This window comes from Rosa rugosa, chromosome 7, assembly GCF_958449725.1.
Source record: "Rosa rugosa chromosome 7, drRosRugo1.1, whole genome shotgun sequence".
Lineage (NCBI taxonomy): Eukaryota > Viridiplantae > Streptophyta > Magnoliopsida > Rosales > Rosaceae > Rosa > Rosa rugosa.
Window position 1 is genome coordinate 8,417,910 of NC_084826.1, and position 22,101 is coordinate 8,440,010.

The 22,101-nt window shown below is 40.3% G+C and overlaps 4 protein-coding genes and 1 long non-coding RNA gene across 7 annotated transcripts; 4 read left to right on the forward strand and 1 right to left on the reverse strand.

Annotated features, from left to right (window-relative positions):
* Positions 1-3,551: 3,551 nt before the first annotated feature.
* LOC133720172 (uncharacterized) lies at positions 3,552-6,539 on the reverse strand. Its single transcript, XM_062146362.1, has 2 exons — positions 4,357-6,539; positions 3,552-4,266 (listed from the first exon to the last, which is right to left on the reverse strand). The coding sequence occupies exons 1-2, from the start codon at positions 5,985-5,987 to the stop codon at positions 3,663-3,665; spliced, it is 2,235 nt and encodes a 744-aa protein (XP_062002346.1). The 5' UTR covers positions 5,988-6,539; the 3' UTR covers positions 3,552-3,662.
* Positions 6,540-9,172: 2,633 nt separating this feature from the next.
* On the forward strand, positions 9,173-10,066 carry LOC133720480 (uncharacterized). The gene is made up of 4 exons (XR_009851890.1): positions 9,173-9,288; positions 9,427-9,531; positions 9,617-9,702; positions 9,833-10,066. It is a non-coding gene; the product is annotated as an uncharacterized LOC133720480 (long non-coding RNA).
* Positions 10,067-10,908: 842 nt separating this feature from the next.
* On the forward strand, positions 10,909-12,093 carry LOC133723703 (PRA1 family protein B4-like). Its single transcript, XM_062150583.1, has one exon. It carries the CDS (start codon positions 11,108-11,110, stop codon positions 11,786-11,788), a length of 681 nt encoding a protein of 226 aa, XP_062006567.1. The 5' UTR covers positions 10,909-11,107; the 3' UTR covers positions 11,789-12,093.
* An 853-nt stretch (positions 12,094-12,946) lies between these two features.
* On the forward strand, positions 12,947-16,765 carry LOC133723701 (probably inactive leucine-rich repeat receptor-like protein kinase IMK2). The gene is made up of 2 exons (XM_062150579.1): positions 12,947-15,792; positions 15,928-16,765. Exons 1-2 carry the CDS (start codon positions 13,968-13,970, stop codon positions 16,545-16,547), a joined length of 2,445 nt encoding a protein of 814 aa, XP_062006563.1. The 5' UTR covers positions 12,947-13,967; the 3' UTR covers positions 16,548-16,765.
* Positions 16,766-18,698: 1,933 nt separating this feature from the next.
* Positions 18,699-20,985, forward strand: LOC133723702 (uncharacterized). Of its 3 annotated transcripts, none has more exons than XM_062150581.1 (3): positions 18,699-19,646; positions 19,842-19,933; positions 20,543-20,985. In XM_062150581.1, exons 1-2 carry the CDS (start codon positions 18,765-18,767, stop codon positions 19,893-19,895), a joined length of 936 nt encoding a protein of 311 aa, XP_062006565.1. In that variant the 5' UTR covers positions 18,699-18,764; the 3' UTR covers positions 19,896-19,933; positions 20,543-20,985. The 3 variants fall into 3 exon arrangements, with proteins under 3 accessions (XP_062006565.1, XP_062006564.1, XP_062006566.1); XM_062150580.1 differs by having other exon boundaries at positions 20,618-20,985; XM_062150582.1 differs by having other exon boundaries at positions 20,634-20,985.
* The last annotated feature ends 1,116 nt before the right edge of the window (positions 20,986-22,101 follow it).

Genomic DNA, 22,101 nt, shown 5'->3' on the forward strand with positions numbered 1-22,101 from the left:
TTGAATCTCCCAAGTATAGATTGTTGTTGATCGATAAAACAAAAAAGTTGGTGTGAATCTATTTTAGGGGTTTCATTTCAAAGTCCCTTGTTCTGGAACACTGTCTTTGGCCCTTGTTAATATTCTTGTTTTGCCTCCATTTAAGCCCTTTAATTCTTCTGTCTGCTTTATTTTACGGTTAAGATTATGCTAGTATAATTCATGGTTATGGTTATGCTAGCTGATTACCTTGCGAGTTTCTATTTGCTCTACATGGTGTTCACAATGGCTAACGTTGGTCGATGACAAGATAACTAACCGTAGTCACCGACGAACCCAATCCGACAAACTAACCGTAGTTGAAAGAGGTCAAATGACCAAGACCTGATGGTAATTAGGAGGGATTCGGATTTCTCTTTGGCTCTCATTGAGCCTTGTTTCTCCTTGGCTTTTAATCCTGTCCATTGACTACATATCCAAGGGCTCATGAATGACCAACAAGTTCTGAATATTGAATGTAAAACTCATGTTGAATCCATTGTTAAATCAGGAACTAAATTCTGTATTCAATAGTAAGTTAGTACCATAACATTATGAAATGCAAATCAAAGTCAAATCAAATTCAAAACTACAGAATATAATGCAATCGCGTTCCTTATGCGAAATTGTGTGTGTGTGTATACACATTTTTTTTTTTTTCATGAAACTTAACAGAGTCGAGATTGTTCTTAACTGGACTGAGATTTCTCCATATACCGAGTAAGTTGATAAGATCATCAGTCGATTAGCTATATGTGAGATGAGTAAGAAGCAATCCTTCTTCACTGCGCCACGTCCAGCTTGGACTCTACAGTAACCGATTGGTCATTATTGGTGATATTGCCCAAGTATATCTCCTTCAAAAGCAATAATGGAAAATCCATAATGCCGGGGGGGGGGGGGGGGGGGGGGGCTTGAATATTCTAACCGGGGTTCACATGCAGTGACATTGGGGAGGAAGGGGTGGCGATGGTGGTCGTTATCTCCATCTCCATCACTCCATCACTCATGCGCCAGCCCTTCCAACCCAATGTCATGGCATGCGAATTTCAGGTATTTCATTATCACCTTTGAAGGCGATATACTAATTTGGGCAATACCACCAAGGATGACCAGTCGGCTGTGACTGTGAAGAGATCCCAGTTTTCGGTATAAGGCTTGGAGGAATTGGCGGAGTCGGATTTCTCCATGATCATCATCATCTGCTTAGACAGCCTCGAACAGTGTGCATAGGGTTTGATCTTCCTCCGGTATTAGTTGTTGTAGCAGCATCTGATATGCACTAGTCCGTTCCCAGTGCTTGCCGCCTCCACTGCAAACTTGACATTCTTGAGGTATATGGCAACTGGCAAGATAGAGCTTGTCTCAGTTAGGTTAAATACAGAATGATCATCCATCTTCATTCTCCACCACTCAGGCATTAAACAAGACCCAAGTGGTCTGGCTAGCTCCACCTGGCCGTGTCTATAGTTAAAATAAGATAAGATAAAAGATGATCCTTATCTATGGCCGGCATTTTCTCAACACAATTGTTTTGTCCAATGAAAGAGTTGCCCTGCTTTATAGAAAAAATAATAATAACGGAGTTTTGTTGAATGAAAGTCTTGTCTTGCTTTACCGACGTGAGTTGGTTCAGTTGGTATGAACGTGTTTGCGGTTGAGTCACAATCTATTCGATCCCTGCACCCCGCTGTCAGCAGTCTGACGTTGGGTCGTGCAATCTGTAAATTTTCTTAGAAAATTCATACTTAGGGGCTATGGTGACAGGTACGTGTCCCACGTCAGTAATGTTGAGGTTGTAAATCTGCTTAGCACGGAGGTGTAGGATAACCTTCCTCTCTCTCTCCAAACTTTTGCTTACCAAAAGACTTGTCCTGCTTTCAATCGGCTGTGATGATATGGAAAAGAAAATAAATTATTGGAGATGCAAAACCTTGATAAATACAAAAGGTGCAACCTACATTGTTTTTGTCCTTTGAAATCATTCATGACTGGCAACTGTAGTTACCACCTTCTACTCCATTCACATAGCTTAATGTGGTTATCGCTTGCCATTTTCTTTGATGATCAAAGAGCTGACTAGCCCAATATTGACTTCATTCTTGTTTGATGCTCTTAGCCCTCTGTCAATCATGAATATTGAAATATGTGAGTTCTGATTCTTTAATTCTAAATAACATTATTCTTGACCTGACACAGAATAATATGTCATGCAGATTTACAAGGTTCTAATTGCTCAAAGGAATGTAATTCTCTGCTCTGCAGCATGTCTTCTTTATTGGCATGTTGGTTAGCTGTCAAATGCTACTGGTTTATCAGGCAACCAGAATGAATGAGGAATTTTTTCTTCCAGCAGAAGTGATAATAGAGCAGGGGAATGTAGTAGATCACCTATATGTTATATGCCATGGTGCACTGGTATGGCTTTCAGTGTTTAATCTGAATTTCTAACTTAGTATCCTTTTTTATTATTTAATTTTTAAATTTTTTATTTTTTATATGCTTTTGAACTAATGCCTACCTGCATACAGTGCAACCTAATTAATAGTTACTCTGGTCCAGACTTAATACCTTCCTTTTGATGACATATAAATATTAATGCATAAAACTATGCATACGTGCAACCCTGCTCAAACATACCCTTCTCTGTTTGCCTGTGTGCATATGTTTCTGTTTGCATCTATTAAATACATTCATTAGTTTACCTTTTTGTGATAGATGAAGGTTAGAGGAAACTCATGTATTCTATGCTTAGCACTTTGATATATCCTCGAACCATTATGCCTAATAGATCCGAACTCTCTACACGAAAAGCTGGGTAGGGGTGAAGAGATGATGACAATGACGAGCTCCTTGAGCGTTTGCAAACCTATAGCTCATTTGGCGAGGTTTCTTTTCTTTGCAACATTCCCCAGCCATATGCGGTTCGGGTTGGTCAACTATGTAGGGTCTTACAATTTGTTTGACAGTCCTTTAGAGAAATCCTGGAGATATATTTCTTAGATGGCCGGCTTATCTTTGGATAACCTCAACCTGCTTGAGGAATATATACTCGGAAATTGTGGTAGTCTTCATTTTCTTACTTCCACCCATGATCCAAAGAGATAATGTAATTGGCTTTGCTTCTCAACTCACAGGGAAAAAACTTAAACACCCGGAATAAGCTTTTGGAATCAGATATCACTCTATATATACACGTACCGGAAAGCGTGAAATGGAGTTATATGATGGACGTTTTTATCTAGTAAAACGTTTGATTGGAGCTGGAGTAGATCCAAAGAAGGTTGATTAAGCTGGAAGGTCCCTCTTGGTATGAATCTGAATGGCTAATACGTGTCTGTAGTCAGTAAACTGCAATACACTTGTGAGCTAAGAAGCACGGAAACGGGTACGAGTTTCCGGATACGATACGATCGGAAACGTGGAAACGGCAAATCTTAAATGTAATAGGAAACGGAAACGTGAAGGAAACCCCAATTAAATATATATATATATATATAATTATATATAATATATAATTAGAAAAAAAAAATATGAAACATAAATAAATTAGAAATTACTAGTTTATGACAATCAAACATTATCAATCCAAAGGTTGAAATAAAAGGTTAACACCACTAATAACAAGTCAACAACCATCAACTTCATTCAACTTGGACAACATCCTCAAGGTCTTCATCTTCAAACAAAACCCCCTCTAATTGTGGTTCATCAAGTGAAAGGTTAGCAATCTCAAGCCTTCCAACATTAGTCTCTTCCAAAGAATCAAACTCATCACCTCCAACATCCCACATTTGAGTTGCACTCTCATTATAACTTGGGCTTCTTCTAGCTAAAAGGCGAAGATTGGTATGCACAAACACCAAATCTTCCGCTCTTTGTGGTGTTATCTTGTTCCTCCTCACAGAGTGAATGAAATTGTAAGTACTCCAATTTCTTTCACAACATGAAGAAGAACAAGGTTGACCTAGAACCTTGAAGGCTATGGCTTGGAGAGATGGTGCCGAAGCTCCATGGACAGCCCACCATGTTATAGGCTGCATAATAAACCTATCCTTCCTAGCATCTCCACTTCCAAACTCTTGCATGCACATAGAAAAATTGGCAAATTCTATGTTAACTTTCCTTCGATCATCTTCATTGGCAAAGTATCTAAGGATACAATTTTTCCTCTCCCTTGTAATCTCTAAATCTTTGTGGGGAGCAACACGATTAGTATCTTCACTAAGCCATTCCGAACTATAATACCTAGATATAAAATAAGAATAAGTTTAATTCACATTATAATTTATGAAAGACTAATCAAACAAGCAAAAGAGAAACAAATGTTATACTTACTTCGGATTCAATGAATGTGCCAAGCAATTGAGAGAAGTATTGCTCTTGGACCAACGAGCCATTAGAACCTTATACACCGCATCCCAAAATGGAGACTCTTGATGAGGTTGCTTCCTTTCTTTCCTATAGATAGCTTTCTTCACTTGCTCAATCATACTATCCCACCATTCATACACCAAATGAAGAGAAGGTCTATCAGTGTCTGCTCTCCTGATCATCTCATAGATAGGCTCAGTAAAAGAAATGATGTAATCAATGTCATCCCACAGCAACTCATCTAATAATTTCTCTTTCACAGAAGCTGCCTTCCTAACATCATCTTCTTTGTAATCATCCCACTTTGGACTGATGACCATCTGTTGCAAACCATTTTTGATTTGCCTAAACCTCTTTAGCATGATTAACGTAGATGCAAACCTTGTGGGAGCAACCGAAAGCAACTTCAAATTGCAATGGTCATTAAACATCACTAATCTCATTCCATGATTCATAATGAAGTTCTTGATAAACATAACATCCTCAGAAACTGGCTGTATCCAACAACATGCATCAAACACATCCGCATTGCTTGCAACTAATGAAGGTGTGCAAATATTCTTGACAGCAAGATTCAAAGTATGCACTACACATGGTGTCCAAAAAATAGTAGGATACTTACTTGCTATTAAGGCACCGTCCTTAGAACAAACAGGAGCATTGTCGTTAATCACTTGCACAACATTTTCCCAACCCACTTCCTTGATGGAATCTATAATCAAGTCTGCAATCAATGCATGATCCTTGAATTCCCCCTCACAGTTTATAGCCCTCAACATCATCGGACCACTCTCACAAGCTGCTATCACATTAATCAATGGTCTTCTTTGTGCATCAGACCAACCATCACTACAAAGACTCACACCTTTGTCTTTCCATGTAATCTTGATTGGCTGTAAATGATGCTCAATATTTTTCTTTTCTTTTGCAAGAAGTGTAGTCCTTAGAGCATTGTAGCCTGGTGGAATGTAGCCTGGAAGGGTAGAAGCACGAATGTAAGAGTTCCGATAGTGTGGATTTCTAGCTAGGTTGAAAGATAAGCCACCGGTGTAGTACATCCTTGCAACCTCACTATCGCATTGCTCCCTAGCTGAGTTTTGGAAGGCCTTTTCAACTGAACCAGCAGCTGTTTTCCTCTTCTTTCCACCATCACTTGCTGTTTGTGCTTCACTATAGGCATGATAACTCATCCCATAGCTACTTGTGCTGGAACTCCCCCCTTGCTGTCCTGATGATGGTAGAGGAACTTGTCTAGGAGCTGCATTCATTAGTCTCTCCTTGCATTCTCTCACCAACTTAGACATTTGAGTAAATGCATGAGGAGTAACCTTGTTGCAAACTGCTATCCCCGCTGTTCCTTCTTTCAACAAATGACCACGAACTCTAGTATAAGACCCGTTGTAGTGCAATTTGCAAAAACTGCACCGCCACCTCCAACTTCCTCCACCTGCCATTTTTTCAATCTTCTTCACAAATTTCCACAATGGTGCTTTATCATCAATGGTCTCATTTTCAGGATCAGCAGATCCACTACTAGCACCGGCGTTAACAGACCCGGCACTAGAACTAATAGGAGGTGTTCCTCCGCTGCTCATAATTCCTGAAAAATACACACTTCAATTACTATATTCTAATCCCCATTCTCAACGTTACACCAATATGCAAAGAACCCAATATTTAGACTTGTAGACCCAATTAGCAGATAAGCTCAGCCAAAACAATAAAGCAATATAACCAATATTGCTTCTAATCCCCATTCTCAACGTTACACCAATAAGAAATTAAGAACAATGTAGCCCATAGTTGCTGCTATACAGTGTAACGTTATCAGAACTAGTTAATAGCCCATAGTATACAACTATACACACATCGCATAACAATATCCCATAGTATACACACATCGCATAACAATATCAGAACAAGCTCTACAGCTCCAAGCTCCAAATTGAAGAAATTGAAGAACAAATATGAGAAGAAGAGCAGAACAAACATACCTGAAGCGGTCTTGAGCAGAAAAGATTCCGAGCAGAGGAACGACCGAACAGGAAGGGTCACGGGCGAGCAGAAGAGAAACGAAGAGGGCGAAACGATCAGAAGAGAAACGAAGAGGGCGAAACGATCAGAAGAGAAGCTTCGTCCGACCGAACTGGGCGAAACGATCTCGATCTGAAGACTAGCTGAGTTTTGAGGTCGCGTCTATCTCGATCTGAAGAGGTTTGAGGGTCTGAGGTCGTCTAGGTCTTTTGATTGTTTTTTTTTTTTTTTTTTTTTTTTTTTTTTTCAATTTTTGCAGCGTAAAAAGTCAGTATTACCCCCACGTTTCCTATTTATTTACTTGCTGGCGTTTCCGCATTGGATACGTACGTTTCCAAACCGTTTCCTAACCCGGATACGCGTTTCCGGGCGTTTCCAACCCGTTTCCGGTTCCGAAACGGGAAACGAGGCCATTTTGGCGTTTCCATGCATCATAGCTTGTGAGGCTTTCGTGATGTTTATCTGTTTCCTAACAGCATGTTGCTCCATCAAAAGGGTACAAGGATATTACTCGTTTTCTTATGGAAAAAGGGGGAGATGTCAAGATTTCAGGTGATCTTCTTACACTCTGCTACAAAGCTTTCAAATGGATCATGTATGATATGGAGGAACTCACACCAGTCACACCAAATTACCAATGTTGACTAACTTTCTGCATTACTTGCTGTACCAGATATGGGAACACCACATTGCTTGAAGCCATAAAAAATGGGCAGGATCAAGTTGCTTCTTAACTTGTTCGGGCAGGGGCATCACTTACTATTGAAGATGCTGGTGATTAATTTTCTCTGCGCTACTGTAGCAAGGAGGGATTTGGACCTTCGTGAAAAGGCTTTTAGCCAATGTAATGATATGAACCCAAATGTTAAAAACTACGATCAGAGATCACCACTACATGTGTAGCTGCTTCAGAAGGGTTATATTGAATGGCAGAGTTCCTATTAGAAGCAGGAGCACAAGTGTTCTATCCAAGGACTGGTACAATCTGAATGTCCATCTTGTTTGTCGGATAGTTCTGATCACTGATGTGAGGGTCTCTGTGAAACTAAACAAACTTCAAAGTATGATAAGACTGGGGAGTTGTGATCAGGAACCAACTCTTATTCTTGTCCTACATCAAATTACTATGTCCTGAAACTTTAGAATCTAAGCTGCTTATGAATTGACTGTGGCTTAATTATCCTTATGATAGGAATTGATAAATGTACATGTGTTTTAAGAACATCAGCAAGCTCCTTTTATGACGTAGAAACCAATAAACATACTCACATACAAATATTGTGTAAAAGCACAAGAAGTAAAGTGAAGGAGTTTCTACAGCATGATGTTTAACCTTTTTATTCTATGTACTTGCTGATTGTAGATGGGGGAAAACTCCACTTGATGAAGCTCGCATAGGTAGAAATAATTAAGAAGCTGATGCAATTGCTTGAATATCTTCTGCTTTCTCAGTTGTCAGATTTCTCTCTCAATTAGTCAATTAGGTGTGTAAACATAGCAGACTGCTGAACTTATCTTCTGCTTAACTGTTCATGTGTATCATCTGTGATCAGATATAAACTGATATATAGGAGTAAAATTCTAGATAGTGATTCATTAATCATTACTGTAAGAGCAGAAGTATTGCTTGTTTGTAGCTACTTCTCTAGTTGCGACATTTGAAAAACTCATGTCGAATCCATTATTAAATCAGGAACTAATTAAAGCACTCTATAGTCTCTAGCAGCTTAATACAATTAGGGCTGGCAAATCCAACCGATCCAAACCAACCAACCGCGTCCGTCCCGAACCAAGGAGTTCGGTTACCAGCGAAATTGGTTACCGAAAGTTTGGTACGGTTATACCGTACCGATATACTGTAATTGGTACAGTATCGGTACTGAATATTGATAAAATACGGTATACCGTACCGTACCGTATATTTAATATAATATTTAATTATTTTAAATATTTATTTTATAATCAATCCTACCCGTTGATTTTATTCTGTTTTATTCCATATTTACTAACAACCGTTAGATGAAAATTTTCCAAACCCTAAAGGCCTAAATCCATAATCCCTCATTCGGTCATTCTCGATCGAGTTCAGCCTCTCTGGACTCACCTCGTCTCTCACTTTCTCAGTCTCTCTCTCTCTCGAACCCGATCGAGATCAGCCTCTGCCTGCAAGAGTATCCAAACCGGCAAGCCCTTATCCCTAATCCGATGATTCCGATCCCTAATCCCTCAGTGGCTCAGTCCATCGATCTCTCGACCACTCCCTCAGTCTCTCTCTCTCTCTCGAACCCGATCGAGATCAGCCTCTGCCTCTCATACTCTTGGTCCAAACCGGCAAACCCTTATCCCTAATCCGATGATTCCGATCCCTAATCCCCCAGTGGCTCAGTCCATCGATCTCTCGACCACTCCCTCAGTCTCTCTCTCTCTCGAACCCTCAGCCTCTCATACTCTTGGTCAGTTGGTCCAACCTGCAAACCCTAATCCCTAATCCGATCCCTAATCCCTCAGTGGGTCAGTCCATCTCTCGACCACTCCCTCAGTCTCTCTCTCTCTCTCTGGAGTCTGGAGAACTCGAAGGAGGACAACCACCTGTAAGATTTCTTGAATTGTTGTGTATTATCTTGAGATTTAGCAATTTATTGTTGAATTCGATATTGGATATGTTATGTATTATCTTGAGATTTAGCAATTTGTTATGGGTTTTGCCACTTTTAATGGTTTTTCTTTTGTGCTTGGAGGAGCAGGATATGACAGTTTGAGGGAGAAGAAGGCAAAGTTAATGGGTTGAACTTTGAAGGACTCTGAATTGTGGCTCTCGATGGTGGAACTCTGCCTGCCAGCAAGACAGATATTCAATTGAAGGTATAATTGGTAAATTGGATATATGCATAATTGAAAAATTGATAATTCTCTGTTTGAATTTTCATGACTATGTGTTGTTCTCTTTGTTCTCTATGTTGCTTTTCTTATTTGGTATAACATGCTCTGATTAATTTTCAGGTGTTCCAATCTCAAGTTCTCAACAATTCAAGAATTCTTACAATTAAGGCTTAGAAGTTAGAACTGGAGCAACGTAGGAGCACTGCAGTTGGTCGGTTGAGAGGGGTAAGCTACTCATATTGTTTGTTACTTTGTTTCGTATTTTATGAGTCATGATATTGTTTTTAACCTTGTCTTTGTTATTTTGCAGAAAATGCTTTTAATCAAGGAATGGAGTCAACATTGACGAATCTCAGCTCTACACAAGCTGATGCATAGCAGGCAACAGCCAACATCGTGAGCTTTCTTGTTCAACGTTAGAAATTGCAATAACTGCCTAAATTCTTCTTCATTGATTGAATTTGCAGAACTGCCAACTGCCAGCATTCTTAATTTCTTATTCTTTTCAACTAAAATTTATTTGCAGAAACTTTGACTCTTTGAGTGAGGCAGGGAGCACAACAAGCAAGTATGAAGTGACGATGAGATGAAATTTGAGTCTTTGAAAGTTTGAATACTTTGTTTTCAACTGTTGTCCGCTTTGTTATTGTATGATTCATTCATTTGTGTGAACTGTAAGTGATGATATGAATTATGAAGTGATGATAAGATGAAGTGATGAACTGTAAGTGATGATATGAACTATGAAGTGTTGAACTGATGATGAGATGAACTGATTTGTTATTTGATTGTTTTTGATGTGTGGTGAAGTGATGAACTGATGATGATATGAACTCTGGGCCTTTAAATTCAGATATGTTATTTCACTTATTTGATTTGCTTTCAGTTATTCAGTTGTTGACAGGTTAGGGATTTAAAATTTTCATTTGGGCCATAGCTGAAAGCTGGCCCAATCTTAAACTCGGTTGGAGGCCCAACCAACCGCTACCAACCGATACCAACCGATACCGAGCAGTCGGTATACCGACTTCGGTGGCCGGTAGTGGTACTTCATTTTGAGTACCAACAAGTTCTGGTACGGTATGCGGTTTCGGACTTGAAGGTCCGGTACCGTACCGAACCCAGCCCTAAATACAATAACATTATGAAATCCAAATCAGAATAAAAAATAAATTCAAACTAAAATGTAATCGCGTTCTTTATGCGAAATTATAGATATTTCTTTTTATAAAACATCGGTCGATTAACTGCATCATCTGATATGAACTTGTATGACTAATATAGTATCATGCAATCTTTGGTAAAAGAAGTTGACTCTGAAAACGTTTAAACGAAACAATTAGAAATTAGGAAATGAGTTCGCTCAAAAAGTAAAACAAAATAAAGATCTTAAAATAATTTTGCCCCTATTTTACTCTTCTAGAAAATAGAAAAAAGGAAATTGTGTGGAAGAGACTTCCATTAACTCCCCGCCGGTTTTACACCGTCCATTTCGATTACGACCGTCTGTGGTTCAGTTCAAACCCCACTAGATACATATACAATCCCCCCAGCCACGGTAAACGAATTTTTAACCGAGTAAAACCTTCTTCTATTCACCGTAAAAAGCCTGGGTTTTAACTTTTCACCCGGGTTTTGACGGCCAAACCGTAACCACTAAGCAAAGCAAAACCATAAAACGTCTATTTCCATCGACCTTCCTTCGATTTTCCAATCACAAATTCCCTTATAAACCCAAAAAGCTCTCCCCCAGATCTTCACAAAAATACTTGATACAATTTCAGATCCCGATCCACCGACAATGTCAACCACCGTCCCACCCGTCCTCCCGATCTCCACCACCTCCGTCGCCGCCGCCGCCGGATCCATCGAGTCCCAGGCCTCCCAGCCTCCGATCGCCACCCCGGCCTTCCGCGCCTTCATCAACCACATCACCGACACCGTCCGCAACGGCCTCTCCCAGCGCCGCCCCTGGGCCGAGCTCGCCGACCGCTCCGCCTTCGCCAAGCCCGAGTCCTTCTCCGACGCCACCCTCCGCGTCCGCAAGAACTACTCCTACTTCCGCGTCAACTACCTCGCCGCCGTCGCCCTCATCGTCGCCGTCTCCCTCTTCACCCACCCCTTCTCCCTCGTCGTCCTCCTCGGCCTCCTCGCCGCCTGGCTCTTCCTCTACCTCTTCCGCCCCTCCGATCAGCCCCTCGTTATCTTCGGCCGGACTTTCTCCGACACCCAAACCCTAATGGGCCTCGTCGGCCTCAGCGTCTTCGTCGTCTTCCTCACCTCCGTCGGATCCGTCCTCATCTCCGCTCTCCTGGTCGGAGTCGCCGTCGTCCTCGTTCACGGTGCCATTAGGGTTCCGGAGGATCTGTTCTTGGATGAGCAAGACACTTCTGCCTCCACCGGATTCCTATCATTCCTCAACGGCGCCGCCTCCAATGTCGCCGCCGCCACCGCCCCGGCCATGGCTGCTGCTCGCGGTTGATCTCCCTCCGCCATTGGTATCATTAGTTAATTCATATATAGATTCTTTTTTGTTTTCCAGAAAAGAAAAAAAGAAAATAAGTTGACAATTTTGTCTTATAAATATGTGTAGGGTGGTTTTATTGGTGCAATTTGTATGGATCTGTGTACCTTAATTCTGATTTAGATGTTAGCAAATTCAAATTCTCATTGTTCTTTGTTGGATCTGTCTATCAGAGTTGTGTTCCCTTTTTTTTCCCTTTATTTGATTCAGATACAAATTGTAATTGCCACAGAGCATTGATATAATCGATATTTTTTTGGTTCTATTCTTTGCAAATCTGAATTCTGCTTTCTTCAAATGATTGAAGAAACCCTTATACTTTTCTATGCATATGGATGTTTCTGCTTGCTTAGCCACATAGGCTTTGGTTTCTGTAGTTGATATACCATTTTAAACCTGCCACAGTCTAGATATGCATTATTGCATTTTGTTCTACTCTGCAAATCGGGATTATGCATTTTTCTCTCTAAGCCATTTTGTTGATTTCTCAAATGATTGAGAAACCCTTGAGGATTTTCCAGAATGGATGTTTTCTGATTCTTTTTGTTATTGATTGCTTTTAGCAAGAGCTACATTGCTAGGAATGAACCAACTCCACATTGTTTGGAAATTAGGAGTTGTTCTGGTTACCATGTAGACTAATGCACCAGGTTTGTAATTCTTTACATCAACATGGTCAAATTATAGGCAGTGTGGAACATTTTTGTCAAACATAGATGCTTTGATGAATCTGGTTTGATAAATACAGAGAGACATAATGTGCGTCTTTAATAGATCACGATTAGAGCTTAACGTCCAGAATAGAATGCGGTGTGTGGCTATATTCATATTAACCTAGTGCAACACTAACAGAGATGTTGATATCAGAGCCAAGGGAGCTTTATGAGAAACCATGACTGCTGCACCAGATAGTGTAGGTAGTGTCTTCTATTAGATTGCAAATATCAAGAATCGAAGATAGAGGTTAATCGTATACAGGACTGCAGGCCATATATGATTTTGCATCAGGGTTTAAGTTGGGTAGAGGAGATACAGGGTTACTATTGGTTTCTATATTATGATGAGGATATCACATTTGGCTTTTTTAGATTGAGGAGCTCATTAGCAAGTCTATGTTGGTCAAGTCTTGTGCGGGTTTTAGTTTAGTGCACCAGATTCAGAGTCCTGAGAGATACGATGGGGCTAACTGCTTGCTTTAAGTCATTTCTGCTATAGAAAGCAAAGCTGGTTTCTCACCTGTAAGGTGCCTTTTACCCTTGTTTCTTTAAGGAGATGGAAGGCCCCCTTCATCATCATAATCTTGGCCAATGCGCCTTTTTTACAGTAGCCAACTGTTTGAACTATAACCAATCCCCAGAACAATTTGATTCTTCAGGTTCTGTACCCTCATTGCTCTTCTGCTAGTTGTTCTCAACGTGATAGGGGTTCTGGAAAGTGTCTGAATGAAACAGTTATGGTACACCAGTTCAAAGAACAATGCCTATCAACACCAGTGTAGGTGATGATTGTGCAAAAAAGGTAAACTTTCAAGTCCTACGCACAGGTTAACATGCTGTCAAAAAGACCAGCTAAAAAGCTGTGGTAGTCTCGACGAAATTGAAAAAGCTTCAGACAGTAAATGTTAAGAACAAGGCCATTATGGTCATTTTGGCTGTAGTGGCACTATGGCAGAAGCAATTTTGTTGTTATTTTTGGCCGGATGTGGCAGCAGTTATAGCTTTATTATTATTATTTTGCCGGGTACTTGACCAATGAAATATAGCCGTTGTTTACGACCCAATTTCAACCCTACCGTTACATGGAGGAAGTGCATGATGGGGGAAAATAACTAGCCGTTGCTGTTAACAAAGATGAAGATGCCTCCGGAGTCAAGACATTGACCCCATTCCTCACCTGACTCTGTGTCCAGTCTCATCTAAAACCCTAGACAATATTCTTTATCTCCACTCAGATCCCCCAACTGCCTCAATCATTTTCCCCTTCTTATTTAGCTTTTCCTTTCATCATTGTTCATAGATAGCTAAACTTCACCTTCTCTTCCTCCACTCTCTCTACTAAGAAGAAGAGAACAAAGAGTGATCGAACCCCATTTCTGTGCTCGTCTTCTTCGAAACAGAAACCCTTTTCATGTTCTTTGATGGAAAATAAGTTCATCCATGCCTTACTCTTTGTTCAGCTACTGGTTCTCACTTGTAGACCTGTTTCGGGAGGAGGGGATGGAGTAGTTGTCACCCGAGCCGATTATCTAACACTTCGAGCATTCAAGCAAGAGCTTATCGATTTCAAAGGCTTGTTGCGCAGCTGGAATGACAGTGGCTATGGAGTTTGCTCAGGTGGGTGGGCAGGAATCAAGTGTGTTAAGGGGCAGGTCATTGCAATCCAGCTTCCATGGAGGAGACTTGGGGGACGAATCTCCGAGAAGATTGGGCAGCTTCAAGGGCTTCGAAAGCTTAGCGTGCATGACAATGTCTTAGGTGGCCCTGTCCCTGCGGCTCTGGGATTCCTCCCCAATCTAAGAGGGGTTTACCTCTTCAATAACCGGCTTTCGGGTTCTGTCCCTGCTTCAATCGGTAACTGTCCTCTTCTTCAAACTCTTGATTTGAGCAACAATGCACTTAATGGTTCTATTCCTAGTCTTGCAAACTCCACTAGGTTGCTTAGGCTTAATTTGAGCTTCAATTCGCTTTCTGGTTCAATCCCAAGTAGTCTCACTAGGTCAAGTTCCCTAATTTTCCTTGCTCTACAACACAACAACCTTTCTGGTTCTATTCCAAGTACTTGGGGTGGAACAAACAGAACTTACCAGCTTAAGTTCTTGACCCTAGCCAATAATCTCATCTCTGGAACTATCCCAAGCTCTCTGAGCAAGTTGGGTTTTCTTGAAGAGATTTCTCTGAGCAATAACCAGATTACAGGAACCATACCCAATGAAATAGGGGAGCTCACAAGGCTCCAAAAGCTAGACCTATCCAACAATGCCATCAATGGAAGCATTCCTGCTACCTTTTCCAATCTGTCCTCCATCGTGACATTGAATCTAGAAGGCAATGGCCTTGATAACCAAATCCCAGAAGTCTTGGAAAGAATGCAGAACCTCTCAGTACTTAATCTGAGGAGTAATAAATTCAGTGGTCATATTCCAGCTTCTATTGGGAATATCTCTGGGATTAACCAAGTTGATTTATCCAAAAACAATTTCACTGGAGAAATTCCTGCTTCATTTTCCAGCCTAGCCAATCTCAGTTCCTTCAATGTTTCTTACAACAATCTGTCTGGCTTAGTCCCATCTCTCCTATCCAAAAAGTTCAATTCCAGCTCTTTTGTGGGGAATCTTCAGCTATGTGGGTATAGTGCTTCAACTCGATGTTCTTCTCCGTCACCTCAGAATATTACACTTCCAACAAAAGAGCCTTTGAAGAAAAAGCATCACCACAGACTGAGTACAAAGGACATAATTCTCATAGCAGCAGGTGTCGTCCTAGCGGTTTTGCTTCTACTCTGCTGTTCTTTGCTTCTATGTTTGTTCAGGAAAAGGTCTGTATTGAAAGGAAAAAATAGTAAAACCGCCAAGCAACCGGCCGCTGGGAGCATTGACAAGGCAGATCCTGCAGGCGCTGTGGTTTCATCTGGAGGCGAAGCTGGTGGGAAGCTCGTTCACTTTGATGGGCCTTTTGTGTTTACAGCTGATGATCTATTGTGTGCCACTGCCGAGATAATGGGGAAAAGTACATATGGGACAGCATACAAGGCAACATTGGAGGAGGGTAATCAGGTTGCAGTGAAGAGGTTGAGGGAAAAGACTACAAAGGGCCACAAGGAGTTCGAAACTGAAGCTGCAGCAATTGGGAAGATTCGGCACCCGAATCTCCTTGCTCTTAGGGCCTATTACTTGGGTCCCAAGGGAGAGAAGCTCCTTGTCTTTGATTTCATGCCTAAGGGTAGTCTTGCATCATTCCTTCATGGTAAGTTAACTCAAACTAGCTCATGAATTAATTTTCTGAAACAGGTATTGTTGATACTGTTTTCAGATTTCAGTAGACATTTCAAAGTCTTGATTAGGTCCTCAATTTCATGTTTGATGTCTATTGATTATGCAGCTCGCGGACCAGAAATGATCATTGATTGGCCAACAAGGATGAACATAGCCATTGGAGTCACAAGAGGACTATGCCACCTCCACTACCAGGAGAACATCATACATGGGAATCTCACATCCAGCAACATACTACTTGATGAGCAGACTAATGCTCACATTGCAGACTATGGCCTTTCGAGCCTCATGACCCCCGCTGCCAACACCAATGTAATTGCCACTGCAGGAACCCTCGGCTACAATGCGCCAGAGCTCTCAAAGACCAAGAAGAGCACAGAAAAAACTGATGTCTACAGCCTTGGGGTGATCATATTGGAGCTCCTAACAGGAAAATCACCCGGAGAGCCAATGAATGGCATGGACTTGCCGCAGTGGGTGGCGTCGATTGTTAAGGAGGAGTGGACTAATGAAGTTTTTGATTTGGAGCTTATAAGGGATGTTCCAATCATAGGTGATCAGCTGCTTAACACACTGAAATTGGCTCTGCATTGTGTGGATCCCTCACCGGCCGCAAGACCAGAGGCTCAGCAAGTTCTGCAGCAGCTAGAAGAGATTAAGCCGCCTGAGGTAAATGTTGGTTCTGCTGACGAAGGAACAGAAGTACCGGCATCAGCAATTGAGTAAAAGAATGTTTCTTGTCATCTATTAATTTGTTCAAAAGGAGTAGAGGGATATGTAGGCATGAAATTCTTTGGTTACTAGTATACGTATATATAGGTTATTGTTTGATTTTTTTTATTGCTTGATTCTTTTTATTGAGGATAAAAATGTACTATTTCAAGTTGTGGTTCTGTAACAATCAGCAGAATTCATGTTCGATATGCAATTGCATAAATTTAATACTTACATCCTTCTGTGGTTGATTGCCAAAGCATTTTTCCATACCAGCCATATTGGATTTGCATCTTTTTTCCCTTTGAGTGGTTTTTTAGTTTGGCTTTTCAAGTTTGGAATGAGAATGCGACAATGTAGTAAAATTAGGGATCTAAAGCTGAATAAGTTCACTATTCTCTATATCAGTGTTCATCTACTTGTTACTTCACCCTATCATATCGATTCTGTTTCACTTATGTTTAACAAGAAAAGAGTATTAACTGCAAAACAAGAGTGTCAAGTGCTCGAGCAGAATTTCCTCAATGGCAGCTCATTTTCCAGCACTGGAATTGTATGCCTATTAGCTTATTTTTCTCAAACGAATCTTATTATCAACACGGCTACACCATAGAATGGCTTATAGCTCAGGATATACGTTGAGGAAAGAGCTCCATTGCTGATATTCATGTCATATATGTCAAAACGGACTAGTTTGTTAGCAGAACACATTTCATTTCTTCTACATTGAATTTCATGTGAAGCATTTGTTTCTTCACCGTGATAACAAACCATAAATGCACCAAGCATATATCATTAAAGGTCGCATAATCAAGACATTTATAATTTATGAGAAAATTCAGGATATTCTTAACAATTACGATTACAAGAAGCCAATTGTTGCCGAGAATACAATTTTGATACCCATACTCGAATCAACTGGTTTTTGTTTAGGAGAAAGAGACATCAACAGAGACAGGAAATTCCCATTTTCCAAAATTTAGTAGCATATTGGTATTAATTTGTTTATGTAATTACTAAATTATCTTGTGGATTTTGATTTTAAATAAAAGAGTTATAAATTTAGTGACGAGAAAGTTTGTTTTATCCGTACATAAATGTTATTGTTTGATTCTTATCATTGAGGATAATAATTTATTTTTCTAATGTGGTTTTGTCAAAAAACAAATGAATGGATCGCCAAGCAGTTTCTAGTTCAAAATAAAAATGGAAGTAATCCATATATACTGAACTAGCTAGCTATCTCTATATCAGTCTCCATCTACAAACGTGATCCTTCCATTTGTTTCATTCTGAGTTTCATTCATACGTAACCTTTCTCAAAAGTAAGAAAAAAAATATGAAATATTAACACATAGAAAACAGCTCCATTGCTCATTCATGTTTTATATATGCATGTGAAGATGGACTGTTTGTTAGCAGTACACATCTCGTTTCTTCTACATATATTGAATTTCATGTGAAAAGCAATGTCTTCCTTCAAGAAACCATGAATTTACCGTGTAAATATATAGGCGTTTCATATAAGTATCATATCCCTCTTTGGTCTCAATGAGACTTATATATCGTAATGATTGTTTTGAATAAGATATTGGAAGAAACTAGAAATATGCTTCTATCAAAGTTGCACATATTTGAACGGTTATGGATACAGTGTCAATTACTCATATAGCTATTGCTGGAATGCTCAAGTTATGAAGCTAATAACTAAATTAAACTAGCATAGTTGCACACTGCATTAGGAAATGCAGCGTGCTGATGTTTATCTACTAGCAAAATATAATGCTAATGCAAATAATTTCCCACTTTTTCTGTTTTTGGTTGCATAGATGATCAAAACTTTTGTCTTAATTAATAGGATCAATTTGAATAAGCTCAAAGCGTGGAATGTACAAGTGTATAATAAATACACTTTTTCTCTTAATTAGCTAATGCTAATATGTATCAAAAATTGATGTACGATCTACCTTTTGATTTTAATTAATCATGATTCTCTCACAATTAAATACTTAAAAATATAACAAAATTAGAAATTATAATTGACCGACATAAATCAAATTCCACTAAATACACGGTCATTTAATTATCATAGTGAGAAGATCTAAATTCGACTGTCCGATTAATTTGAATTCAGTAAATTATAAATTACTCAAGCTCAAAGAAGTCAAAGAATAAGAAGAGTTACCCAAACTTCGTCCCCGTTACTATTTCACTTCTCTGTCTGATGCAATGGAAGATCCTTCCGTAGAGAAAATCGCAATCTCCGGCCCGGCCCTGGCCTCCATGATCCAACGCTTCTCCACCTCCCGCGGCGCCGTCGACGGCTTAATCTTCGGCCACGTCAGCCTCATCGCCCCCACTCTCTCCGACGACGATTCCTCCTCCTCCTCCTCCACCCTCATCGCCACCGTCACCTCCTTTTTCTGCTCCTCCTCCTCCCTCTCCTTCTACACCCCCTCGGGTCGGGTCGACCCGCTCCTCCTCCGCCGCCTCGCCCAACCCCAACCCCCCTCCTCCCACCTCCTCGGCTGGTTCTCCGGCCGCCGCAGAACCCACCTCCGACCCTCCTTACGCGAATTCGCCGTCTCCAACTCTCTAATCTCCAACCCTAACCTCACCTTCCCAATCCAAAACTCTCCGCCGCCGATCGCCGTCGATCTCAAACCCTGCCTCTTCTTCCTCTTCGCTTCCCCGATCTCCGATCAGACAATCCACACCCACGAGTACCGCGCCTACCAGTTCCGCAGCTCCACCCACTCCTTCGACCCCAAATCAATCGACATTGTCAACATCGGCCCGGCGTTTCGCGGCCACTACGGCGCCTTCAGCCCCAACTCGCAGCTTCCGGCCTTGCCCTGCGAATTGAGGGTTTCGCCGATGAATGTGGACAAGGGAGAAGAGAGTTTAGGGCAGTTGAAGAAGGGCTTGAAGGCCCAGAGTGAGCTGGATATGTGCGCCGAGGGGTTAGAGGTGAATAGCCTGTGTAGGCTGATGGGTTCGGAGGCTGTGAATTACACTTCTGGAGTGGAGGAGTTGTATGAGAAGATGCTTGTGAAGATTGAGAGCTTGGCCAGGCAAGTTGAGAACAGCTCTGCGAAGATTCGAGAGCAGGTAAAGGCTTATACTAGAATGATCATGGTTATGAATTTAGCAACTTTTTTGGAGGATAGGATAGTGTGTAAAAATGGATATGGGGTTTAGTTGAGCCAGTCAATTAGTTACTGAATTTGTTCAATGGCGGGTTTGTATGTGTCGATTCTATTTTCCGTTTTGAATGCTTGATATTGTCAATTCTGTGCTCTGCAGGAAGATCACAACAGGAAGTTGCGACACAAAGCTGCTAGGACTGCTGGATTGTGAAAGTTGCTGAACTCTTGGGTGTTTTATGCTTCCGTAAGGTAACTTTCTTTTCCTTCTCCTTCTCCTTCTCATTCTCCTTTTGTTATATATAGTTTCAATTCATGAACTTTATTTATGGTAGTTTTATAGTAAAAACAGGATATTGGATGCCCCAATATTATCTAGCATATTGTTGTTTGTTTGAGTAGAATTTCTTGTATTATAGTGTATCAAGTAGATTAGGATTGTATTGCTGTTGTTCGCAATTGATGTCATTCTCAGTTTCCTTCCATCGATCCATGTGCCAAGTACAGGGTATTGAGTTATAATACTGATAGTTTTAAGACCGTAGGAATCAGACCCCCTTGCCTGTTGATTTAGAGAGGACTGAATCTGATATTCGCTTACACCCGTACCAATCTATACATGCCCTTTTAATTTCTGAGCTGTTAAAGAGTGTATAGAAAGGTTAACTTCACAATTGGATGCCAATATATTAATCATGTTTTGCATTATTCCCATGTCTCAGTTATCTGTTCCATGTTTTCTTCTACTTTATTTCGTGCTTCTGAAGTTTCTGACTTTGCATGTTGAATCTTTCTGTAATTGCATTTAGAATTTTGATTTATATATTTGCCTATTTTCATATGAATCTCCTCTTATTCCAGTCCAGATTAAAAATGGTTGAGCATTCTACGTCTCACCTTATCTTGCTTTCATTTGGAATCGATCACTTGATACAGGGAACTGCGTTTACAGGAAAATGCCTGCCCCAATCTGGTAGCTAATGGATTCGAGATTTGGACTCATGGCATTGCTTTGGATTAAGCCCGCAGGTTGATGACATTTTAGATGATGATCATCTGTGGGAACCTAGCTCGGAACTGTTTTATGTACTGGCGTGGTTAGTTTCTTGGGTGGTATTGAAGACACGGATGGCTTGTGAGTGCCTCCTTTTTGTTATTAGTGCACTTGCTATATCAGCATCAACTGTGTATTAGCATCCATATATGCTTTTGTTGTTATCTTTTTATAAGTTCAGAAACTCATTTCCATAAATAAGAGGATGAAGAAAGTAAATGGATTGTACAGTGTTTCGATTTTTCTCTTTCATCTCTGCCCATTTTTCTCTTTGAGCATACACAATTGATCACCTAAAAGTTTCATAATTTTTTCCAAGCTATATGGATTTTCTCCATCCTATGGTGGCTAGGTGAAGATCATGAAACTTTATTAACGGGTCCTTCTCATACGGGATATAGGAACCGATTTATCTCGTAGTAAAGGAGGTTCTTCTTGTCCTATTTGATCACTTTGAAATTGAACTTATTAGCGTGCTCTTGTTTGATAGTTGAAACACAAGTATCTCCATTGTCATCCCTTGACCTGCTGCAACTGTTAAAGATGAGTAACAGGGGAAGGCTTAATTATGGTTCTCACTCTATTGAATATCTCTTAAATTGTTTTCTGTAGGTGGAACATTAACATATGTGAAAAGTCATAATGAGATGTAAAATAGTCAATATTTCATACAAATTTGAGATTCTTTGCATGAGCATTAATAAAGTATAATCTATCAGAAAAAAAAATTCAGAAATTTTCAGCACTGGAAGTATGTTTTTCCAAAGCCAAAAATTAGGAAAATCGTGAAAAAGAGAAATGTATATGTATATAATTGATCGAGATAGCTTCAGAAAGTGAGACTTGATGGTGCCATTATTGGACAGACACCGAAGTCTGCTATGTTTTTTGTGGGAAGGATTTTGCACTCGAAGAAGTGATGGTTAATTACTCGCATGCCGTGCTCAAACTATTATCATGAAGGTTGCATTGTGAGTGGCTGCACATCCATCATCTATGTGCCAATACTCGATACCAGTAGAGAGAGCTGGCCATCAGCTCATCGTTGTAGAATTCCCCTAATCCTCCTCCTAATTAAGGAGGTTATGATCCTTTGCTTGTTAAATTTCAATAGATGGCATGCTTTTGGTAGGCAGTTTACAATCTTTTAGTGGTGGTTTTGTTGGGAGCCAAGTATAACTTCCTTGAATTCCTTCCCATCTATTATCATGCATGTCAGAATCTCACTCCTATTTATATGCATGAGGAAGAAGAAAGCTAGCTGAATATATTTTGCAGCGTTTCAATTTTTGTTCATCTGGCTATTTAAAAATTGAAATAGGATGGGATGATGTTAAATTCATCATCAATGTAAAAAGATTTGGAT